Source organism: Tachypleus tridentatus, chromosome 11, assembly GCF_004210375.1.
Source record: "Tachypleus tridentatus isolate NWPU-2018 chromosome 11, ASM421037v1, whole genome shotgun sequence".
NCBI lineage: Eukaryota > Metazoa > Arthropoda > Merostomata > Xiphosura > Limulidae > Tachypleus > Tachypleus tridentatus.
In genome coordinates, this window is record NC_134835.1 from 34,267,082 (window position 1) to 34,289,367 (window position 22,286).

Consider the following 22,286-nt stretch of genomic DNA (forward strand, 5'->3'; position numbering starts at 1 on the left):
AATAATTCCCAATACATCAGGTAATGACAAGATAAAAAAAAACATCTAATTTTTGTTTTGAAATACACATGCAAAAATGGCTCGTTTGGGTTGAGAAAATATTTTACATAGAAGATCGAACAACATTTCGACCTTCTTCGGTCATCGTCAGGTTCACAAAGAAAGAGGTAACTGACCGGAAGCTGACCACATGTTTGGAAGGGGTTGTGTAACTGAGTGTCGGAATGTAGAGGGCGGTGTTAGATGTTTGAATATATAATTTTATTTTATTATATTTAATATAGGTATAAAGGCGTTCCTTTATATTGGTTTATTTTGGGCTTGAGTTGTTGTATAAGTAAGGCTTCTTTAATTTTGCGTTTGTTTATGTTTGTTTCTTTATTTAGTATTTGAGTGTTTTCTATGGTTATGTTGTGTTTTTTGACGTGCAGTGTTCGAAAACGTGTGAAGGTGACTTTTTATGTTCTTTGAATCTGGTTTCCATTTTTCTACTTGTTTCTCCAATATAGAAGTCGTGTCAGTTATCACATTGTATTTTATAATACAATTGGTGTGGTGTTTGTCAGTGTAGTTTTTACATAGTATAGACCTCAGTTTTGTGCCTGGTTTTTGAATAAATTTGGTATTAACTGGGATGTCATATTTTGTTATTAGTTTTTGCCAAATGTTGGTTATTTGTCGGCTGATGTCGGGAATATATGGTATACAGCAGTATCTCGACATCACTGATAATTTTTGTTTTACTAGTTAGAAGCTAAAGCAGTTCTTATGAGTAACTTGTCTGTCACTGTTTGTTGAAATAAGAGAAACGTAGAGAATATTCTAAGATGTATCTTAGTTTCAAGTAGATTACACGGTTGAACATCCAGTTCAGCAGGTGAAGTTATAACTATAACCAATACGAAGTTGGAGTGTACGAAATCTACATTGTTTGGAATGCAGTGCGATACCACCTCAGTTTGATCTGTTTTGGGAAAGTTACGCAACGGTTCTTTCGTGCGTCACATATTCATACATTTAGATCATAAAGATGTTAATATTGGGGTGAAAAAGTGTAAAAACGATGACATCCCTTGTATCTTGTAGCGATGGAACGCAAAGAAATATTAACTTGGGACACAAAGACCAACCAGAAATAGACCTGAAATGGTTCGTATCTCAATCGCGGTAAGCAAAGTGCAACCAACGTCTTGTAACGGGTGAGAATTCGCAAACACGTTGGTTAATGGAAAAAGTAGTCAGCGTATACCAGACAATCATCCGCAACGTAATATTCGTCTGAAAACGAGGCCAACTGAATACGGGCTCACCAAGATGGGGCTTCCAATCATCCTACGCTTTCGACCATTGCGTACTTCAAGCAGATGAATAATGAAACCGGTAATCTTGCCATTTCACCGAAGACATAATAATCAAGTCACCTTTGGATTTTCAGCAACCAGACTGTTGAAACTGGCTCTTGGAAATCGTCGTTTTCGAAAATTAGATGGAATATGGAAATATATCAGGAATGAGTGGGAAGTTTTGTACGTAACATCCTTAAGAAGGGTGCTTTTAGTAATGCAAACTACGTTACAGAACCATTGTCAACAGGCACAGTAGTCAGACAGAGCTTGACAATATGGACTGCAACATGTACGTAACTGAGTATCATTCATGATAACGAAAATATTAACTAAAATCGAACACTTAACCTCATTAGACAGAAACGAGATAAGATTCAAAACGTATAATAAAAAAAATATTTGAAGAATTAAATATCAACCAGAACTACCAGTGGAATATCGTTGGTTACGAAGCAAATATTAAGCAGTGATAACATTTAAACATTATTAGTCAGGGCGAGAACATGAATGAACAACAATTTAACATTCGCGACAACTTGTAAATGATTTATACATTTAACATCACCATGCACAGGCTCGGCACGGCCAGGTGTTTAAGGCATTCGAGTCATAATCCGAAGTTCGCGGGTTCGCGCCCGCGTCGCGCTAAACATGCTCGCCCTTTCAGCCGTGGGGGTGTTATACTGTGACAGCCAATCAATTATTCTTTGGTAAAAGAGTAGCCCAAAAGTTGGCGGTGGGTGGTGGCGACTAGCTGCCTTCCTTCTAGTCTAACACTGCTAAAGTAGGGACGGCTAGCGCAGATAGACCTAGTGTAGCTTTGCGCGAAATTCAAAACAAACCAATCACCATGCATAAATTAATTTCTAGATTTAATTTAAAAAAAAAAACTTTTCATCCTGGTAATAACAAAGGTTTGTTCTACAAATTTTTTGTCCTTGTATTTTCACTTCATTTTGCTTACTGCGACATTTATGAAACTTTTCAGTAGTAATTTGTTGAAACAAACAAATCTGGTTTATGTAATGTTATTTACATCGAAATGGTAACTTAACTTTGTAGTTTTGTGTTTTTAGCAATTTTCTGTATTATACACTGTTGTTCTGTATCTGTTATTTATTTATTTTTACTTAGTTTGCTTATATATTCGATTGTAGGATTTTACGACGTTTTACAACAAATCTCAAATATATATTTGTAACTATATATGATAAATTGATTTTAGTTTAACTATGTTGTATGCCACATCTCGAATCTATTTTTGTAACTGCGTATGTATAATTTGACATCAATGTTACGATGTTTTATATCACACCTCGAATCTACCTTTATAACTACATACACACAATTTGAGACCTATATGACAAAAAATCAAATACACCTTGGACAACAAAATCTTGGACAAAATACTGCACATGACCTTGTTAACAATGTCTGCATTTTGGACACCAATCATTCGATTGAACTTTATACATTTTGTGTACATCAAAACTTAAATTTTTGTTCCAAAACAAAAGAAACTTGTTTATTCTGAAACGAAAGATTTATAATTGAAATAGTGAAATTCGCATAAAATAGCAAGTAAAACATATCGATTCATGTAGTCCAAAGTCGTTTCTATTTTTAGGTGAGAGCTAAGAGACAATACAAAAACAAAAACTAATTCGAAATGCATATATTTTTGTAATCTACGGTAACTATCAAATTGCGTGTAAAACTTTGGTCCTGGTTTATGTCTCCTTGACTTTTTTTCGTAGACTGTCTGAAGCGTTCAGAGTTGGCACCGACATTCTTAGCTTTCCAACTCTAACTTTTTATATTTGAAACAAGTTTATAACAAACAAGAAAAAAATATTTGAAATACAAAAAACTCCGATTTTATTCCATAAGTACACTCTACAACCCAGGTCTCTCTTTCTATTCATTTTTTTTATATCGACAAAAAGCAGTATTTTGGAAATAAAAATAAGATATGTAGCTCGGGTGATCCTTTGTACTCTCAACCCCACTTTTCAAGTATCTAGATGGTGTACTTTGTCTTCCACACTACAAAAATACTATGCACGAAAGTCAAAACAAATACACGAGATGTTTACAAACTTAAGAAAAACAGTTTGCAAAAATAACTGTTAAACTAACGTATCGATTACTGTTTCAAAAGAAAAGCTTCCAACTTAAACTATTGTAGTACGAAAATCACATCTAGTGTCTCTTGTCTTCTTTAGTTGATAAGATAAATGTTTCATTTTCACCTAGAATTTTCAAACTTTCCATAAACAAACACCTTTCTAGCTATGTTTGTGTAATTTACAACGTTACTCGATGAATTTATTAAATTTCTTTCGCTCATACTACCTGTTCTTTTATTTTGAATCTTTCCCCTATGGTGTCACGTATGCTTTCTCGTGGAAAAGATTGCCATATGATTGTTCTGGGTCTTTTCCATGTGATTTCACATGCACTTTCTCATGGGAAAGATTGCTACATGATAAAACATACTGTATAAAGAAACAGTGATATTTTCTATTGGAGAGTTAGGTGATGTCAGTGGAAGGTATTTTTCTCTGTTTTTCTACCGAAATAGTTATCGATGACATGTGCTGCTCATGCAAACTGATAGGTGTGGCGTTACAGAATCTTATATATAATGCTACGTTCTTTTATAATGGAAGAAGTTAGAGTCTTTAGTAAGTCTTCATCTGGCCAACGAGCCTATTGCCAGATACCTAATAAATTGTTAAGTACAGTCATCAGTTTGATTGTGTTTGTTATTAATAAAAATTACTTTTTCTATTTTATGTTTCCAATCTTATTTGGTGATTATCTGATGCGTTAAAAACTTACCTACTTACCTGTTCTGAAATTTACAACGATATCTAAAAGAAAGATTGTGTCTGAAAGAGAGTTAAAGGCAATCCATCGAGCAGACAGGTCATCATTGAAAAAAGAAATAGCCACTGGCAGGACAATTAGGTTGGCAACCAGGAAAAACAGCATACACAGGTCCCAGTAGAATCTTAGCAAAAAAAAAACAAAAACAAACACATTTATCATATCAATATGAGAAACACAGAACATGAACCACGATGACTTTTTTTTATCTAAAATAAGATATTTTAGTAAAAGAGGACTGCGAACTTTGACCTTGGAAAATCAGACAACTGCAGCAACGTAAGTCTACAAGACAGAAACTAGCGAGTGTCAAATACTTTTAGAATCATTAAAGCTTGATTAAAGAACTGAATAGACGTATCAGTATTGAATCTGCATCCTTGCTTCCCAAGGAGACATCTGAACTAACTTGCAGGTCACGACTTTATGAAATACTCTCAAAACTCATGTACGATTTCCAATATTTTCTGGTTTCAGCTCAGGCTCTGTGCACCCCTCACTTACTTCTGTTAATTTTAGCTTTAAAGCCTTAATATTTTTTGTAAGTTCGAAATTTAACAATTCGGTATGGAGTCTAACCCGTTGTATATGGTACATCTACAACTATTATAATACTTTATGAAAACCAGTGAATCTAGATAAGGTAGCTGAAGCACTTGGCTCTATGTATGAGAGATCACAGGTTCGAATCCCATCCTTTCTACTTGTGAGGACGTTATAACGTAATGATGAATTCCACTATTTGTTGGCGATGGATGATGTTAGCTAGCTTTTTTTCCCCTCTAATCTATCACTTATAAATTAGAACTAGTTAGCACGGATAACTCTGAAGTACTTTTGCGCCAAATTCAAAATAAACAAAAAACAACAACAAGGTTCTTGTAAGATTCTTGTTTTCTAAATTATTTCAAACACTGATAACAATGCAACACTAAACGTGAAAGAAATCACAATAAATCACGTACATTTCCATAAAAAAAAAATCTTAGTCTGGTGGCCAAAATGTTCACCTCACAAAAAGCTGCAACTCTCTTGAGAGGCTCTGAGTGAGGTTTACAAAAGTAAATTCGTAGTGTCGCTCTGGTTTCATGTAAACATAACCTCAACGTGTGTCTAAAATTTTATTTTACTAAAAGGTAGGTGTTATCCCTGTGGTAGATCTACGGATGCGGGGCTGATGATTCTCGCACTTCAAATCCGTGGGTGTGTCATAAGAGTAACAGTCAATCCTTTAGCATGGATTTTGGGTGGTGAGGTGTTCATGACTGGCTGCTTTCCCTGTGATCAATAGTTCAAAATTAGAGAAAAATATGCATATAAAAATTGGGTTTAACATGTGATAAAATATTTAAAGTCAAATAAGTCGCTGCTTAGTACATATTGTTAGGCTTAATTTAGAGCAATTCTTGAAAAGATCGTTATAAAATCAGGGGTTCGATTCCTGTCGGTGGACTCAGCAGATAGCCATATGTGGCTTTGCTATAAGACACATACACAAAAGGTCGTTACATTATCATTGAGGTCAGGCATGACCAAGTGGTTATGGCGCTCGACTCGTAATCTCCTCCCCTCTCCGTAGCTCAGATGTAAACTTGAAGGATTATATCGTTCAGAACCGGGTTTCGATACCCATGGTGAGCAAACAGTACGTTGTGTAGCCTTGCGCTTAATAACAACGAAATATAAAGAAATAAACTCTTAGAATACTTTAAAATAAGGAAGTATTTGCGCAAGTTTACTGTCAATAGACGTCAGAAAACTCAAGAGTGTCCTTTATAAATATATAAATATCTGAAGAGTGGATGACAAAATGAAAGTAGATTCATTAGGAGGGTAAAATTAATTAGCTGATAAATAGAGTTTTGGTTTTGTTTTCTTCTGTAAATTAAATCGTATGCTAGTAATTGTCCAGCAGTACTTAAAGAGCTTTAGTTTTTGAAAGTAACTAAATTTTGTGTAACTTATATAGGTTTGATAATGATACCCGGTAGCAATAAATCTTATAGAACTGTGATTACAATACAAATAAACATACTAACAACCATCCAACCATATATTCAGTGACAATAGTTAATTATATAGGATTACTGTACTACATAGAATATATAGATAAACAAAAGACCATCATATATATATATACATATGTATAGAACGAATTCAATAAGTTAATAACAACATAGTGAGAGTGTATCTTCTATCGGTTTCTTAATTAAGTAGCTTTTTATGTAAAACTTTGACAAAATAATACATTTACCTATCTCAAAATATACAAACAAAGGGTTGAAGAAACATAACTTAAGGTACCTTGTTGGTCGTTGTAATTAAAAGGGAGTTGTTGTTTAATATTATCCAAATCAATTACATACCTAATGAAGTAAAGTTGATGGAACATCTCTTCTTTATGAAGATTCTTAAAGTAAAATTTGACATCTGTTTCATTTTATACAATTTTACGCAGTTGTGAACTAATAGTATAATTAAATGTATATTAATTAACGTTGCATATTTTCCAATTATGATAAAATATACACATACTATGATCCATAATATAGTATATCACTTACGTTGAAAAACCAGCACAATGTAGAAACAATATGTATACATACATACATACACCCACAAATATATATAATAATATCGTGCGTGTATGTATATAGTGGAACAATAAATAAAGAAGTACCTGATCTAATGCAAGTATCATGACCCAAGTTTCATCTATTTGATTTTGGTACTATCTTTGTTTAACCCATCTGAAATACAGCCCCAAATTACTATATTTCTCGTTTCTCCTAAACATTAATTCCAATACATTAAGTAGTAAACTTCACTGTCTAATGTCGTTGTAGATTACCTGGAATTAGTTGGAAGTTACTCAACCTGCTACTGTAGTAAATTAACTACTTCCTGTAAACATTACAACTCAACATTCCTGTAATCTTATCTTTTACTTGGGTGTAACCTTTTGAAGGATATGGGTTTTGTTTTGTTTTTTACATTACATTTAATAAAGGCTCACTAAATTACATGTGAATCATCATAAGGAGGGACAAAATCGGTGATATATTTCTGGCTTATCGGCACAGCTTTAAAACGTTTTATAAATCGAATAAATAAATGAAGAAATAGTCGTTCGAACCACTACTTTTGTCATTAATTAAGAACTATATAAGTCAGGTTTAATGGACTAAAGATTACTGTAACTCAAGTGAGAAGTGTTAGATATATGTGTATCTGTATGACCTTCTGATAGTTCTATGAGAAATAGAGTTTCTCCTTAAATAATAAGAATACTCGTCATGGTCATGCCTTCAGAATGACAATCTATTACTAAAACAGCAAATTTTAGGAATTTGGAGTGAGAGATTTTTTTTTTCAAAATCTTCAATCAAACTTTAACAGTATGTAACACTTTCAAATTTATGTAGAAGAGCTCTGAATAGGTAAATTTGTCTAATCAAGGTACGAAAAATAAGGCTTGAGGAAAGTCTACTATTTACTTTAATTTTGTTATAAAATAAAAAAACACAACTCGAGCGTTTTTTTTAATCGCACCTTTTTAATGCAATTTTGTGTGTTAACTATTTTATCAGAAATGGCACAATGTGAATATTATGTGTTTTTAATTTTACGTTGCCCATATACAGTCAATACACTTGTTTTGAATAAAAGTACATAATTATATGTGCTTTCTTACAGTGAAGCCACATCGGGCTATCTGCTGAGTCCACCGAGGAGAATCGAATTCCTGATTTTAGCGTTGTAAGTCCATAAATTTACCGCTGTACCAGCAGGGCACGCGTAAGTATGTCTTCTCAGATTTAACTATGTTCAGCGTAAGGGAACATTTCAAACAACTTACAAGAGTTCTCTGTAAGAAAATGTTTACGAAAATAATTTTTATCGTGTATAACAAATTTTAACTAGTGTTAATACAATTTTACAGTGTAGCTCTTAGTCATTTGTTGTACACTACGGATTGGGATAGTCTTAGGTGAAGAACTCACACTTTGAAAGTTTGTTTGTTTGTTGACTTTCACGCACAAACACTTCAGAGGTATTTTCTTTAACCGTCTCTAATTTAGGGGTTATAAACTAGAAGGAAGGGAGCTAGTCAACATCACTCACCGCCAGTTCTTGGGTTACTCGTTATTAACGAATAATTGGATTGACCGTCACATTATAAAGCCCTCATTGGGTGAATGAACGAGCAGGGTCGGTAACGAAATTCGAGCACCCTAGTGGAGCTCCCCTAAATACGACATGCCAAGCCTATATAGTGATAGTTTTTGTCTTGTCAGTACTAACATTAAAAACCGCTGTGAGATTATCAAATAATTCATATTTGTAGGTGTATATATATAAAATACGCTATATGTTAATATTGTCAGAATCAGTAAGCTTACTTTATAATTCACAGGTTTAAGCTAAAATAACTAATTCTATACTTACAGTTATTAAGTATAATATATAATTGTTCAAACAACAGTGACAGAAAAGAATTCCTGCAGATAAAACGTAAAAAAAGAAACTAAAATTAAATTTACAATTTTAAGAATACGTGCGAGACTGTTTGTTTGTTTTGTATCTCGCGAAAAAGCTATTCGAAGGCTATCTGCGCTAGCCGTCCCTAATTTAGCAGTGTAAGACTAGAGGGAAGGCAACTAGTCATCACCTACCGCCAACTCTTGGGCTACTCTTTTACCAACGAATAGTGGGATTGACCGTGACATTATAACGCCCCTAAGGCGAGCATGATTGGTGGGACAGGGATTCGAACCCGCGACCCTCGGATTACGATTCGAACGCCTTAACACACCTGTCCATGCCGGGCTTCGAGTCTAAGGTTTCTCAAATACTGCATGGCACTTCATGATTATTTATTCGCCACAGAAAGCATCTGTGTCTTAATAATAAACTGTTTTGTACGAACGTGACACCCACTAGTTTAAACCTTTTCTCGCCAAAAGATTTGACTAAGCGGAGCTATAGAACGTAATATAATACTGAATTTGTACTTTCATAAATTGTTTAGTCCCATGCTGTGTTGGGGAAAGAATCGTTTCCTTTGTAGCGTTAGAAAGTAATTCCTTGTAGAATACATTCTTCTGTTGATTCTCTGATTGAATATTCCAGCCGCACTTTACTCAAGTCCTATTTAACCTGTTAAGTCGTGAAATTATTTAAGAGAGGTAGGTACACTAACGCGAAAGAACTGCTCAAACTACTGAGCGTGTTTCGCATGATACAAAAAAGCAAAAACATATAAAATATCTAGTGTTTAACAAATATCTCCTTCTTAAAAATGCTAGTAAAACAATTCTATTAAAAATTATAACTTTACATGTATATTTATTTCTAAAGAAGCAGGTTAATTACAAGTGAACAGCCTGTGGTCTCACAGGCGCCAACATGAGGCTCCCCCTACATCGTACAAAAACAACTTAAGACAACTCGAGTGCTTTCTAAGAGTTAATGTTAACGTGTAAGAAGTTACACTAGACAAAGTCTAGCCAGATTAATGCTAGGAAATTAAAATGTACTCTTTGACAGTTCAAATGTGAATAAAAGTACTGTTTTAAAATCATCATTTGAGAACAGAAGTCTATTACTTTTTGGTCGCTAATATATATGTTTTAATGTATTCGAATTTTTCATTTTATGGCTTACATATATATATGGTTAGTAAAGGTGGTCTTGCGGCCCTTAAGGGTACTTAAGGGCCACACTTGTATACAATTTACTTGCGTTGTTGAAAACTGAACGAGTTACACCAGTTATGGTTTAAGTTGATGGTTGCCGTTCATTTATTTTAAGAACATCTGTTAAATGTTTATCTTTTCATAAAAAAACTAGTCAGGTTAGGTGTATACTATCAATATGCCTGATTTTATGCGCCGCTCTGAAAAGAAATTGAACTTCTTCTGATTTTTAAATATATTTAACTAAACAAAAATGCAAACTTGACAAATTCTCCATATTTTGAAAGAAGGAGCAGCCTTGAAACATATCTTAATAATGTTAAGTTCTTTGATATGCATATTGCGAACTATTAAACATAACAATGGAACTGAATAAACACAAAGCGTTCAGAAACGTTAACAAAGCCTGTTTGTAATTAAATAAAAAAAAATGTCCTCAAATTCAGTCTGTTATTGGACAGAGAGACAATTACACCAAACTATTAAAATGTTTGGAAGTGTCATTCAGGTTAGGAATCATAACACATTGTTAAAATCATTTAACAATTGCTTTCAATACTTGAGAGGGTGTTATAATGATAATAAAGTACAAAATAACTGAAAACAGACGTACATACACGAGTCAGCTGTAACAGTTTTCGTTTAAATTGTTTGTTTGTTTTTTAAATTTCGCACAAAGCTATTCGAGGGCTACCTGTGCTAGCCGTCCCTAATTGAGCAGTGTAAGACTAGAGGGAAAGCAGCTAGTCATCACCATCCACCGCCAACTCTGGGGCTACTCTTTTACCAACGAATAGTGGGATTGACCGTAACATTATAACGCCCCAACTGCTAAAAGGGCAAGCATATTTGGCGCGACGGGGATGCGAACCCGCGACCCTCAGATTACGAATCGCACGCCTTAACACGCTTGGCCATGCCGGGCCCCTTTAAATATATGTATATATACGAACATTGAATGTTTCAATACAAATATTAGAAGCTTACAGGTGAGTCTACGTGACGTCAAAGGAATCACATACAAATCAAAATTGCTTCGTAACGCTTTTATTGTAACAGCTCGTGTGGGGAAGGGGTGTAAAATTAATAAACCAAAGCCTGCTTTTGATCAACTTTACTTTCCCTATTGGTTATTGTTTTTACTTCAAACAATACGCGATTTTTCAACTTTAATTAAGAAAATGTAATTAGTTGGACGGTTTGAATTCCAAGCTGAAATTACTGAAACAGAATGACTGGAGTGAAATATACCTTTCTGCTACTCAAGAAGTAATATATAGAAACCCGTGCAACAACTTTCTGCTCTGTTTAATCTAACCAACCTGTTACTAAGTCTGGAGGCAGTTACGATACCTTCCAGGGGTTTCTACGCCTTCTTTTTTTCTCTCTCATACAAAGTCAATAGGAAACACTGAGTCAAGCTTGGCGAAAACATTCAGTTATGAAACACGGAGAGCGACTCACTTTCTGTGTATTTTCATTTACAGGTACATATATATATCTACACACACACACTTCAGATATATAAAGAAGAAAAAAACAGCTAGTGTTTCAAATGAAAGTACTCTTGGAAATTCCGAGAAGCTAATCCAGAGCCTAAAAGGAAAGAAGACAAATACATTATTCCAATTTTGGGGAGTTATTGATTTATATATAAAGAAACTTGCAATCTCAAGAAAAGTAAGATCTCAAACCGTCCAAGCAACTCACAAAACATAGATTATACTATCCCCACCTTTGAAAAACTGTGATCATATTTATTTTAAAAAGGTTGTATTACTACGAGGCAACGTCTAGCTTTTATTTTGTTTTTAAAATAACTAACAGTCACTCTTATAACTCACCCCATGGTGTTGAGAAGGTTGTTCTAGTTCGTTGTTTAACCTGCGATCCTTCTTTGCAAAGTTTCAACCCGAATAAGTTTCAAAGAAACGCAAAAGTGTAAAAAAAAACCCTAAGAGATAAAAATAATCAAATACAACTCAAACTAAGTTACTCACTTGCTAGTCAAGGTAGCACTGACGATTTTCCTTTAATAAATCCGAGAAAAAACAACTCGTAGTTTTTTAGAGAAAACGCTAGAAGCTCAAAGAAGGTCCAGCATGACCAAATGGTTAGGGCGTTCGATTCGTAGTCTGACTGGTACGGGTTCGAATCCCGGTCGCACCAAACATGCTCGCCCTTGCAGCCGTGAGTGCGTTATAATGTTGCGGTTAACCCCACTACTCATTGGTAAAACAGTAGCCCAAGAGTTGGTGGTGACTGATGATGACTAGCTGCTTTCCCTCTTGTTTTACACTGCTAAATTAGGGACGACGAGCGCAGATAGCCCTCGTGTAGCTTTGCGCGCAATTAAACAAAAACCAAAACAAAGCTCACAGATCCTGATTCACAAATCCAGCTATGTGACGGTACGTGAACCATGTACTTCCGAACGTGACAACACTGTTTCATTGGAAAAGCTCAGAAGAGAGAGTGTAGCATGACTAAATCACGCCTTCTTCTTCCCAAGCGCTACTTTCTTCTCTTGTAAGACAAATTAAATCTATTTGTTTAAAAAAAAAAAATCCTGATTTGGTCTCTTTCCGTTCTAGACACATCTTAAACCAGAAACATTCGTCGGGTCTTGCTTCGTGTTGGACTAACTAATCACATGGAGTAGCTATGTTCATTCATATAAAACCACAGCTCGTTATGGCCAGGTGGATTAAGGGGTTCGACTCGTAACCGAGGGTCGCGTGTTCGAATCCCTGTCGCACCAAACATGCTCGCCCTTTCAGCCGTGGGGGCCTTATAATGTGACGGTCAATCCCATTATTTTTTGGTAAAAGAGTAGCCCAAAAGTTGGCGATGGGTGGTGACGGCTAGATGCCTTTCGTCTACTCTTACACTGCTAAATTCGGGACGGCTACCGCAGATAGCCCTTGAGTAGCTTTGCGCGAAATTTAAAAAAAAATCACATAAAACTAAACTCACTACATCGATTCGCGAATTTTTCCTTCTTTGTTCTTCAGGAGTTACAGAGAAGTAAGGTGCATCCGGCTTTTAATGATATTTAGAAACGCGTAGTTTTACCTAATCACCAGCTTTATCTCATAAGTTCTCTCACGTTAATGGTGAACACTCAAGTTTCAGTTGGACTTGCTGTTACAAACTAAACATTCATGGCTTATTGCTACTCGGTGTGTATTAAGTCCTGTTATTCATGAAACTTCGAACATTTAATGGAAATAGGGCAAAGATATTTTGTACAAATGCATGTTTCAAGTTCCGTTCATTTTATTTCAAACGTTTGAAGTTTAATACTAGATTACCTAAGTAGGAATACATCGTTTAATAAACTTACCAGAACAGTTATACACAACTACATCGATAAATAAAATAAATTACATGAAACAAACCGTGACTTTAAAAGACCATAGAAAAATGAATAACTGTGCAATTTTCTCGTTTTAGAACAAGACAGATACAACGGCTCCCCAGTGGCTCAGCGGTGTGTCTGCGGACTTTCAACGCTAAAAACCGGGTGTCGATACCCGTGGTGGGCAGAGCACACATAGCCCATTGTGTAGCTTTATGCTTAATTCCAAACAACAACAACAGATACAATGGTGTCTCTATATTATTTTAATTATTTTGGTGTTCCAGACAGGAGCAACTTTGTATAATATATTATGCAGAGGCAAAAACGCTCGGGAATACAGCGCCCTTAGGCTCTTGGAGAAATGCCAAGTGAATCCTTTACCTTCGTTACGTTAAACGTAAGGTTCTTCGAGGGTGCACTAGAAGTTAGTAGAAGGTACGTATCTCACAAACCTGTCTGTATTCATGTAGATTTCACCATTTGACGAGCCTGTTTCTTAAACGTAGCATCTACAGGGTAATGTACAGCTGTGCATATGAAACTTCGGTGCTGTATTTAGTGCCTATTTATTATATTTTACGTTAAATCTTTCTACTTTATTCAAAGTGTCAAAATTTGACGATATTTTTACACATCTTGCAAATAATTTGATAGCTAATTTTTTCTAAATAATCAAATACACCCATCTTTCGTTTTGATACACGTTACACAGCTCTAATTTTAATAAGTTATTCACAAAACAAAACGGAAGTTCTCTCCATAATTACACACGTCACGTGACACTAAGGTAAGACAGTTAAGTTCCTTGGTTTCTTAAAAATATTTCTACATACTAAACTGTTTTCATAAACTTCGAAATTTTTATTCACATTAATATATAACTGATGTGTGTTTATGGATGAAATGGTTTGGTTTGCTTTGAATTTCGCGCAAAGCTACACGAGGGCTATCTGCGCTAACCTTCTCTAATTTAGCAGCTATGAATAAAGGAAAGCGGCTAGTCATCACCACCCACCGCCAACTCTTGGGCTACTTTTTTATCAACGAATAGTGAGACTGACCATCACAATATAACGCCCCCACGGTTAAAAAGGCGAGCATGTTTGGTGTGACAAGGATTACGAGTCGAGTGCCTTAACCACCTGGCCATGCCTGGCCTGTGGATGAAATATTCATTGTATTTCATAGACATCTGTATTACAAAACAAATGCGCTTTTTTGAAGAGAAATATAACTTGCGAAACATCAGCTTCAGTAATATTTGTTTTGACACAGAAAGTAAAAAATAACTTATTCTAGTTAAGCTGAAACGTGCTAACACATGAATGTTACACAATAATCAGTCTTAAAGTAGATAATATAACCTCCTAAGATGGTAAAAACACAAACAGACTATTGTGCACCAAAAAGTGTGGTGTTTGAAATGTTTAATAATTTTCCAACGAAAGTGCTTCATATCTGTTGTCAAACTTCCGTGAAGTACATTCATTGGTCACTTCATGTAAGTGCTTCCTATCCGTTGTTAAAATTCCGTGAAGTACCTTTGTGCATCTCTTTATGTAAGTGCTTCCTATCCGTTGTTAAAATTCCGTGAAGTATCTTCGTTGGTCACTTTATGGAAGTGCTTCCTATCCGTTGTTAAAATTCCATAAAGTACCTTCGTTGGTCACTTTACGGAAGTGCTTCATATCCGCTGTCAAAATCGTGCAATTCAAGTGAAGTACCCTCGCCGGTCGCTTTACAGGGAATGCTTTATGTTTGTTGTTTGATGGGAAGTGCTTGTTTGTTTCTGAATTTCGCGCAAAGCGACTTGAGGGCTATCTGCGCTGGCCGTCCCTAATTTAGAAGTGTAAGACTAGAGGGAAGGCAACTAGTCATCACCACCCACCGCCAACTCTTGGACTACTCTTTTACCAACGAATAGTGGGAATGACCGTGACATTATAAAGCTCCCACGCCTGAAAGGGCGAGCATGATTGGTGGAACGGGGATTCGAACCCACGACCCTCAGTCGAACGCCTTAACCCACCTGGGCATGCCAGGCTATGGGGAGTGCTTTGTAACTGTTAAAACTCTCCATCGTGAAGTAACCTCGCTGGCCGCTTTGTAGGAAGTGTTTTATTTCTATATTATTATTTTTAAGTATCAAAACTCGCTCTATAGTGTTATGAGCCTTCAGAATTATGGACTAGTTCTGACTTTGCCAGTAAGATTAGGTTTACGATGAGTACAATTATATTCATTAAATAAACCCTAATAATAATATACTTGCTATCTAAAAATTATAAAACACTTGTGTTTGAAAACCATACACATATATAAGGGTAAGAGAGAAGACACCAATAATAGCTAAAACAAGAATAGCACAACGTGCATTATATATACTAAAGGAAATATTACGAAAATGGTTGAAACCAATTTAATTATTGTTTGTTTGTAATACTTAAAAAGATAAATAACGTTCTATATGAAACATCTGCACAGGCACTTTTGTCCCGTCCTGTATAAATACAATAGAATAGAACTACTAATTAAGTTCGGCACTATTACAGCTTTATAAAAGTGACATTAGAGTTCACATTTAACGTAGATAAAGCCGCTTGTTCTCTGCGATACATTAAAGCTCTCTGAATTTTCACAAATGAAATTCAAAGTCAAAGCTCCTTTGTGGATAGACATATGTATACTGCCCGGCATGGCCAGGTGGTTAGGGCGCTCGAGTCGTCATTTGAGGACCCCGGGTTCGAATTCCCAGTCACACCCAACATGCTCGACCTTTCAGCCGTGAGGGCGTTATAACGTCACGGTCAATCCCACTATTTGTCGGTAAAAAGAGTAGCTCCAGAGTTGGCGGTGGGTGGTAATGAGTAGATGCTTTCCCTCTAGTCTCACACTGCTAAATTAGGGACGGCTAGCGCAGATAGCCCTCGTGTGGCTTTGCACGAAATTCAAATCTAACCCTGTGTATATACAAGTTACGAAAGTCTCTGCTTTCATAATAGGTTTTGCACTTTTGCTTTTGTGTTAAGAACCAAAATAAAATCGAAATGAAGCTCACAAAATTATCGCTCAGTTGTGCGGAAGAAAGGACGAAGTGCGTGGCTTGGATTTCCCGTTGTTCCGTGACAAATATCTCAAAGGAGGCTGCAATGTTTTATCCGTTATCGCTTCAGTTTCATGCAGACATAAATACATTATTCCTTACCAAATCACTACATGCTTCTAGGCCATTATTTTCTCCGATAGTTAAAAAAAACACACAAACGTTATATTTGGGTGCCTTTATCAAAATATAAATTTTTGGTTTCTATCATTTCAGATTACTTGTAAACTGCCTCTAATCTTATCTGAAGTTTATTTTGTTTTTAGGTTTTGCTTCTTATCGGCCGTTATATAATTCTTAATCATTGCAAAAAAAAACAAAAAACTTTATCTTCAAAATATTTTATTCAAATACAAAGTTTTATTTTTATCCTTTTAATAGGCTCTTGAAAAGATATAATCTACATTTCCGCATTTTTTAATTTTTGCTCCACATTAGACATTATATATTTTGTAAAAGATGTATAGTAATGTACATAAAGAATGTCTGTGTTTTTTGTTTTTCGCACAAAGCTACACGAGGGCTATCTACGTTAGCCGTCCCTAATTTAGCAGTATAAGATTAGAGGGAAGGCAGCTAGTCATCACCACCCACCGCCTACTCTTGGGCTACTCTTTTGCCAACGAATAGTGGGATTGACCGTCACATTATAACACCCCCAAGGCTGAAAGGGCAAGTATGTTTGGTGCGACCGGGATACGAACTCGTGACCCTCAGATTACGAGTCGAACGTCTCAACACGCTTGGCCATGCTGGGCCTCATAAAGAATGTCACCGGAGATGTTTCGAAATATCTCATTTACATGCTTTGTGTCTTCATTATTATTAAAGTTTTCTGTAGAAAGAAAATATTATTACTGAATTTGAAATAACATTCCAGTAGATTTCTACAACCTTGCTACATTTGTAAAATAATAAATCTCAGGGACTGCTAAGATTTCATGGAGGTTTGTATATATTAATCTGTTGAATGCGGCGGAGCTATACTTCCTAGAAGGTTTGTACAGATTAATCAGTTGAGTAAGGGGTGGAGCTACATTTCATTGAAAGTTTGTATATATTAATCTGTTGAATGCGGCGGAGCTATACTTCCTAGAAGGTTTGTACAGATTAATCAGTTGAGCAAGGGGTGGAGCTACATTTCATGGAAAGTTTGTATATATTAATCTGTTGAATGCGGCGGAGCTATACTTCCTAGAAGGTTTGTACACATTAATCAGTTGAGTAAGGGGTGGAGCTACATTTCATGGAGGTTTGTGTATATTAATCTGTTGATTGAAAGGGCGGAGCTACATCTTATAGAAGGTTTGTGTATATTAATCTGTTGAGTGAGGGGGCGAGAGCTACATCTCATAGAAGGTTTGTGTATATTAATCTGTTGAGTGAGGGGGCGAGAGCTACATCTCATAGAAGATTTGTGTATATTAATCTGTTGAGTGAGGGGGCGAGAGCTACATCTCATGGAAGGTTTGTGTCTATTAATCTATTGAGTGAGGGGGCGAGAGCTACATCTCATAGAAGGTTTGTGTATATTAATCTGTTGAGTGAGGGGGCGAGAGCTACATCTCATGGAAGGTTTGTGTATATTATTATGTTGAGTGAGGGGGCGAGAGCTACATCTCATGGAAGGTTTGTGTCTATTAATCTATTGAGTGAGGGGGCGAGAGCTACATCTCATAGAAGGTTTGTGTATATTAATCTATTGAGTGAGGGGGCGAGAGCTACATCTCATAGAAGGTTTGTGTATATTAATCTGTTGAGTGAAGGGGCGAGAGCTACATCTCATAGAAGGTTTGTGTATATTAATCTGTTGAGTGAAGGGGCGAGAGCTACATCTCATGGAAGGTTTGTGTATATTAATCTGTTGAGTGAAGGGGCGAGAGCTACATCTCATGGAAGATTTGTGTATATTAATCTGTTGAGAGCTACATCTCATGGGGGCGAGAGCTACATCTCATGGAAGGTTTGTGTATATTAATCTGTTGAGTGAGGGGCGAGAGCTACATCTCATGGAAGGTTTGTGTATATTAATCTATTGAGTGAAGGGGCGAGAGCTACATCTCATGGAAGATTTGTGTATATTAATCTATTGAGTGAGAGGGCGAGAGCTACATCTCATGGAAGATTTGTGTATATTGAAGGGGCGAGAATCTGGAAGATTGAGTGAGTGAGGGGCGAGCTACATCTCATGGAAGATTTGTGTATATTAATCTGTTGAGTGAGGGGGCGAGAGCTACATCTCATGGAAGATTTGTGTATATTATTATGTTGAGTGAGGGGGCGAGAGCTACATCTCATAGAAGGTTTGTGTATATTATTATGTTGAGTGAGGGGGCGAGAGCTACATCTCATAGAAGGTTTGTGTATATTATTATGTTGAGTGAGGGGGCGAGAGCTACATCTCATAGAAGGTTTGTGTATATTATTATGTTGAGTGAGGGGGCGAGAGCTACATCTCATAGAAGGTTTGTGTATATTATTATGTTGAGTGAGGGCATAGAAGGTTTGAGAGCGAGAGCTACATCTCATGGAAGGTTTGTGTATATTATTATGTTGAGTGAGGGGGCGAGAGCTACATCTCATGGAAGGTTTGTGTATATTATTATGTTGAGTGAGGGGGCGAGAGCTACATCTCATAGAAGGTTTGTGTATATTATTATGTTGAGTGAGGGGGCGAGAGCTACATCTCATGGAAGATTTGTGTATATTATTATGTGAGTGAGTGAGGGGAGAGCTACATCTCATAGAAGGTTTGTGTATATTATTATGTTGAGTGAGGGGGCGAGGCTACATCTCATAGAAGGGTATATTATTATTTGTATATATTAATATGTTGAGTGAGGGGCAGAGCTACATCTCATAGAAGGTTTGTGTATATTAATATGTTGAGTGAGGGGCGAGAGCTACATCTCATAGAAGGTTTGTGTATATTATTATGTTGAGTGAGGGGCAGAGCTACATCTCATAGAAGGTTTGTGTATATATTATGTTATGCTACATCTCATAGAAGTATATTATTATGTTGAGTGAGGGGGCGAGAGCTACATCTCATAGAAGGTTTGTGTATATTATTATGTTGAGTGAGGGGGCGAGAGCTACATCTCATAGAAGGTTTGTGTATATTATTATGTTGAGTGCTACATCTCATAGAAGGTTTGTGTATATTATTATGTTGAGTGAGGGGGCGAGAGCTACATCTCATAGAAGGTTTGTATATATTAATCTGTTGAGTGGAGGCAGAACTAAATTTCATGGAATTAATATGTAGAGTAGGGAGTGGTTACATCTCATAAAGTATTTGTATATATTAATATGTAGAGTAGGGCAGGGCTACATCTCATAAAGTATTTGTATATATTAATATGTAGAGTTGGGCAGGGCTACATCTCATAAAGTATTTGTATATATTAATATGTAGAGTAGGGAGGGGTTACATCTCACGAAGTATCTGTATATATTAATATGTAGAGTAGGGCGGGGCTACATCTCATGAAGTATTTGTATATGTTAATATGTAGAGTAGGGCGGGGCTACATCTCATGAAGTATTTGTATATATTAATATGAAGAGTAGGGCAGAGCTACATCTCATGAAGTATTTGTATATATTAATATGTAGAGTAGGGCGGGGCTACATCTCATGAAGTATTTGTATATATTAATATGTAGAGTAGGGCAGGGCTACATCTCATAAAGTATTTGTATATATTGATATGTAGAGTAGGGAGAGGTTACATCTCATAAAGTATTTGTATATATTAATATGTAGAGTAGGGAGGGGTTACATCTCATGAAGTATTTGTTTATATTAATATGTAGAGTAGGGAGGGGTTACATCTCATGAAGTATTTGTATATATTAATATGTAGAGTTGGGCAGGGCTACATCTCATAAAGTATTTGTATATATTAATATGTAGAGTAGGGAGGGGCTACATCTCATGAAGTATTTGAATATATTAATATGTAGAGTAGGGCGGGGCTACATCTCATAAAGTATTTGTATATATTAATATGTAGAGTAGGGAGGGGTTACATCTCATGAAGTATTTGTATATGTCAATATGTAGAGTAGGGCGGGGCTACATCTCATGAAGTATCTGTATATATTAATATGTAGAGTAGGGCGGGGCTACATCTCATGAAGTATTTGTATATATTAATATGTAGAGTAGGGAGAGGTTACATCTCATAAAGTATTTGTATATATTAATATGTAGAGTAGGGAGGGGTTACATCTCATGAAGTATTTGTATATATTAATATGTAGAGTAGGGCGGGGCTACATCTCATGAAGTATTTGTATATATTAATATGTAGAGTAGGGCGGGGCTACATCTCATGAAGTATTTGTATATATTAATATGTAGAGTAGGGCGGGGCTACATCTCATGAAGTATTTGTTTATATTAATATGTAGAGTAGGGAGGGGTTACATCTCATGAAGTATTTGTATATATTAATATGTAGAGTAGGGCGGGGTTACATCTCATGAAGTATTTGTATATATTAATATGTTTATCTGTTTCGGTAATAATATACTACTGTCAAACAGACTTTGGCGATACGTGTTACAAACAGTTCTAGTTTCTAGTTTTAAGAAATAGAAAGGCAGCTTCAACTTTAGCTATGCATTTCCACTTTCAATTATTATTACTTCTCTGCCCTCTATAGAGCATCGTGTGAATTAGATCAACTGTTCACTGTCCAATTATTGTAAGGAATCACTCACCTGAACTTAGAACATGGATGAATAACCCAGTGTCCTGCGGCTTTCTGGCGAAGTCTCTCATTTATTAGGGCCTTCTTGCTACCAAATAGTTTCATAGCCAGCTTATTATCAGACGGTTGGAATAAAGACTCGAGCTGTAACCGCATAAAAGAGGATTTCGCATCAATAGGTACAGGGCCCACTTCTTCCTTGGGAGTCCCATAAAGACTAACATCGTCTTTTTCGCAGGCCACCTCGCGCGGTAAAGCGTTAATAACGGGACGGCTGGCTTTGTAGTTTACGTCTGAGGTAATGCAGTCATCAGTAAGACCCTCTTCGTCGGCAGCCGTCACGAGAGAGTCTGTGCAAGTGGTTGTGTTCTCGATACTGATTTTGACAAAGTCTTCCTTGTTAAGACTTCTAGGAGAAGAGCGACTCTCCTCCTGTGAAGAAGTCCCGTAGTTAACACGGCCATTTGCCAGCCTCAGGCTCGGCACCCGTTCTCCTCTTCGTACCTTAATGCTCGGGTTTGAATCCATGTCAGTCACCTCAGAGCCTCTAGAGGGTTTAGCAAAGAATAATTACATTAATAAGTAGAATCTACAGAGAACACATCACCAATGAATCGAGCTATATCAAGGTTAATATATTTAAATCCAGATAAATATATTTACCACTACCTATTAAAAAGAAATGTTGTGACGTTGTAAAGAGAAGGACAGTATTTAACACCACCAATACTGGCGGCTCAAATAGTCGTGTCGTCGACATATTGATCTACAGAGCTTGGATGATCCACCTATACATCCAACTATCGGCGCAACGTTCGCATTTCTGGACGTCCGTTTGTTATTGTTGCTCAATTTCTCATGAGAGATATGAATAATAAAGCACTGAAAAACAGTTTCATAAATAATGAGAGAGAATTAAGATTGTGTCATACAACATTCATACTTTTTCATAAATTACTTTCTCTAGCTCTCTATCTTCCATCCTTTTATTTACTATCCTTCTCTCAGGTTTAGATTTTGATAAATGTCTTTCACATATGGAAATTTACCAAATCTGTTGCTCGGGTTATTATAATATTGTACGAACTAAGTAAATATTAAAATATGTAGCTTCGTATTTCGTTTCATCCCTTGTTTGACTGTCTTTTTTTTTTTTTTGCTA

The 22,286-nt window shown here is 36.1% G+C and overlaps 1 protein-coding gene across 3 annotated transcripts in view; it reads right to left on the reverse strand.

Annotated features, from left to right (window-relative positions):
- Positions 1-22,286, reverse strand: part of LOC143231905 (potassium/sodium hyperpolarization-activated cyclic nucleotide-gated channel 2-like) — a 143,161-nt gene that overhangs the window by 26,651 nt on the left and 94,224 nt on the right. For all 3 annotated transcript variants that reach the window (XM_076466714.1, XM_076466715.1, XM_076466713.1), the window contains exons 2-3: positions 21,135-21,671; positions 4,199-4,362 (exon numbers count right to left, since the gene is read on the reverse strand). In XM_076466714.1, coding sequence (XP_076322829.1) covers positions 4,199-4,362; positions 21,135-21,652 — 682 coding nt within the window. In that variant the 5' untranslated portion in view covers positions 21,653-21,671. The remainder of the gene's footprint in view (positions 1-4,198; positions 4,363-21,134; positions 21,672-22,286) is intronic.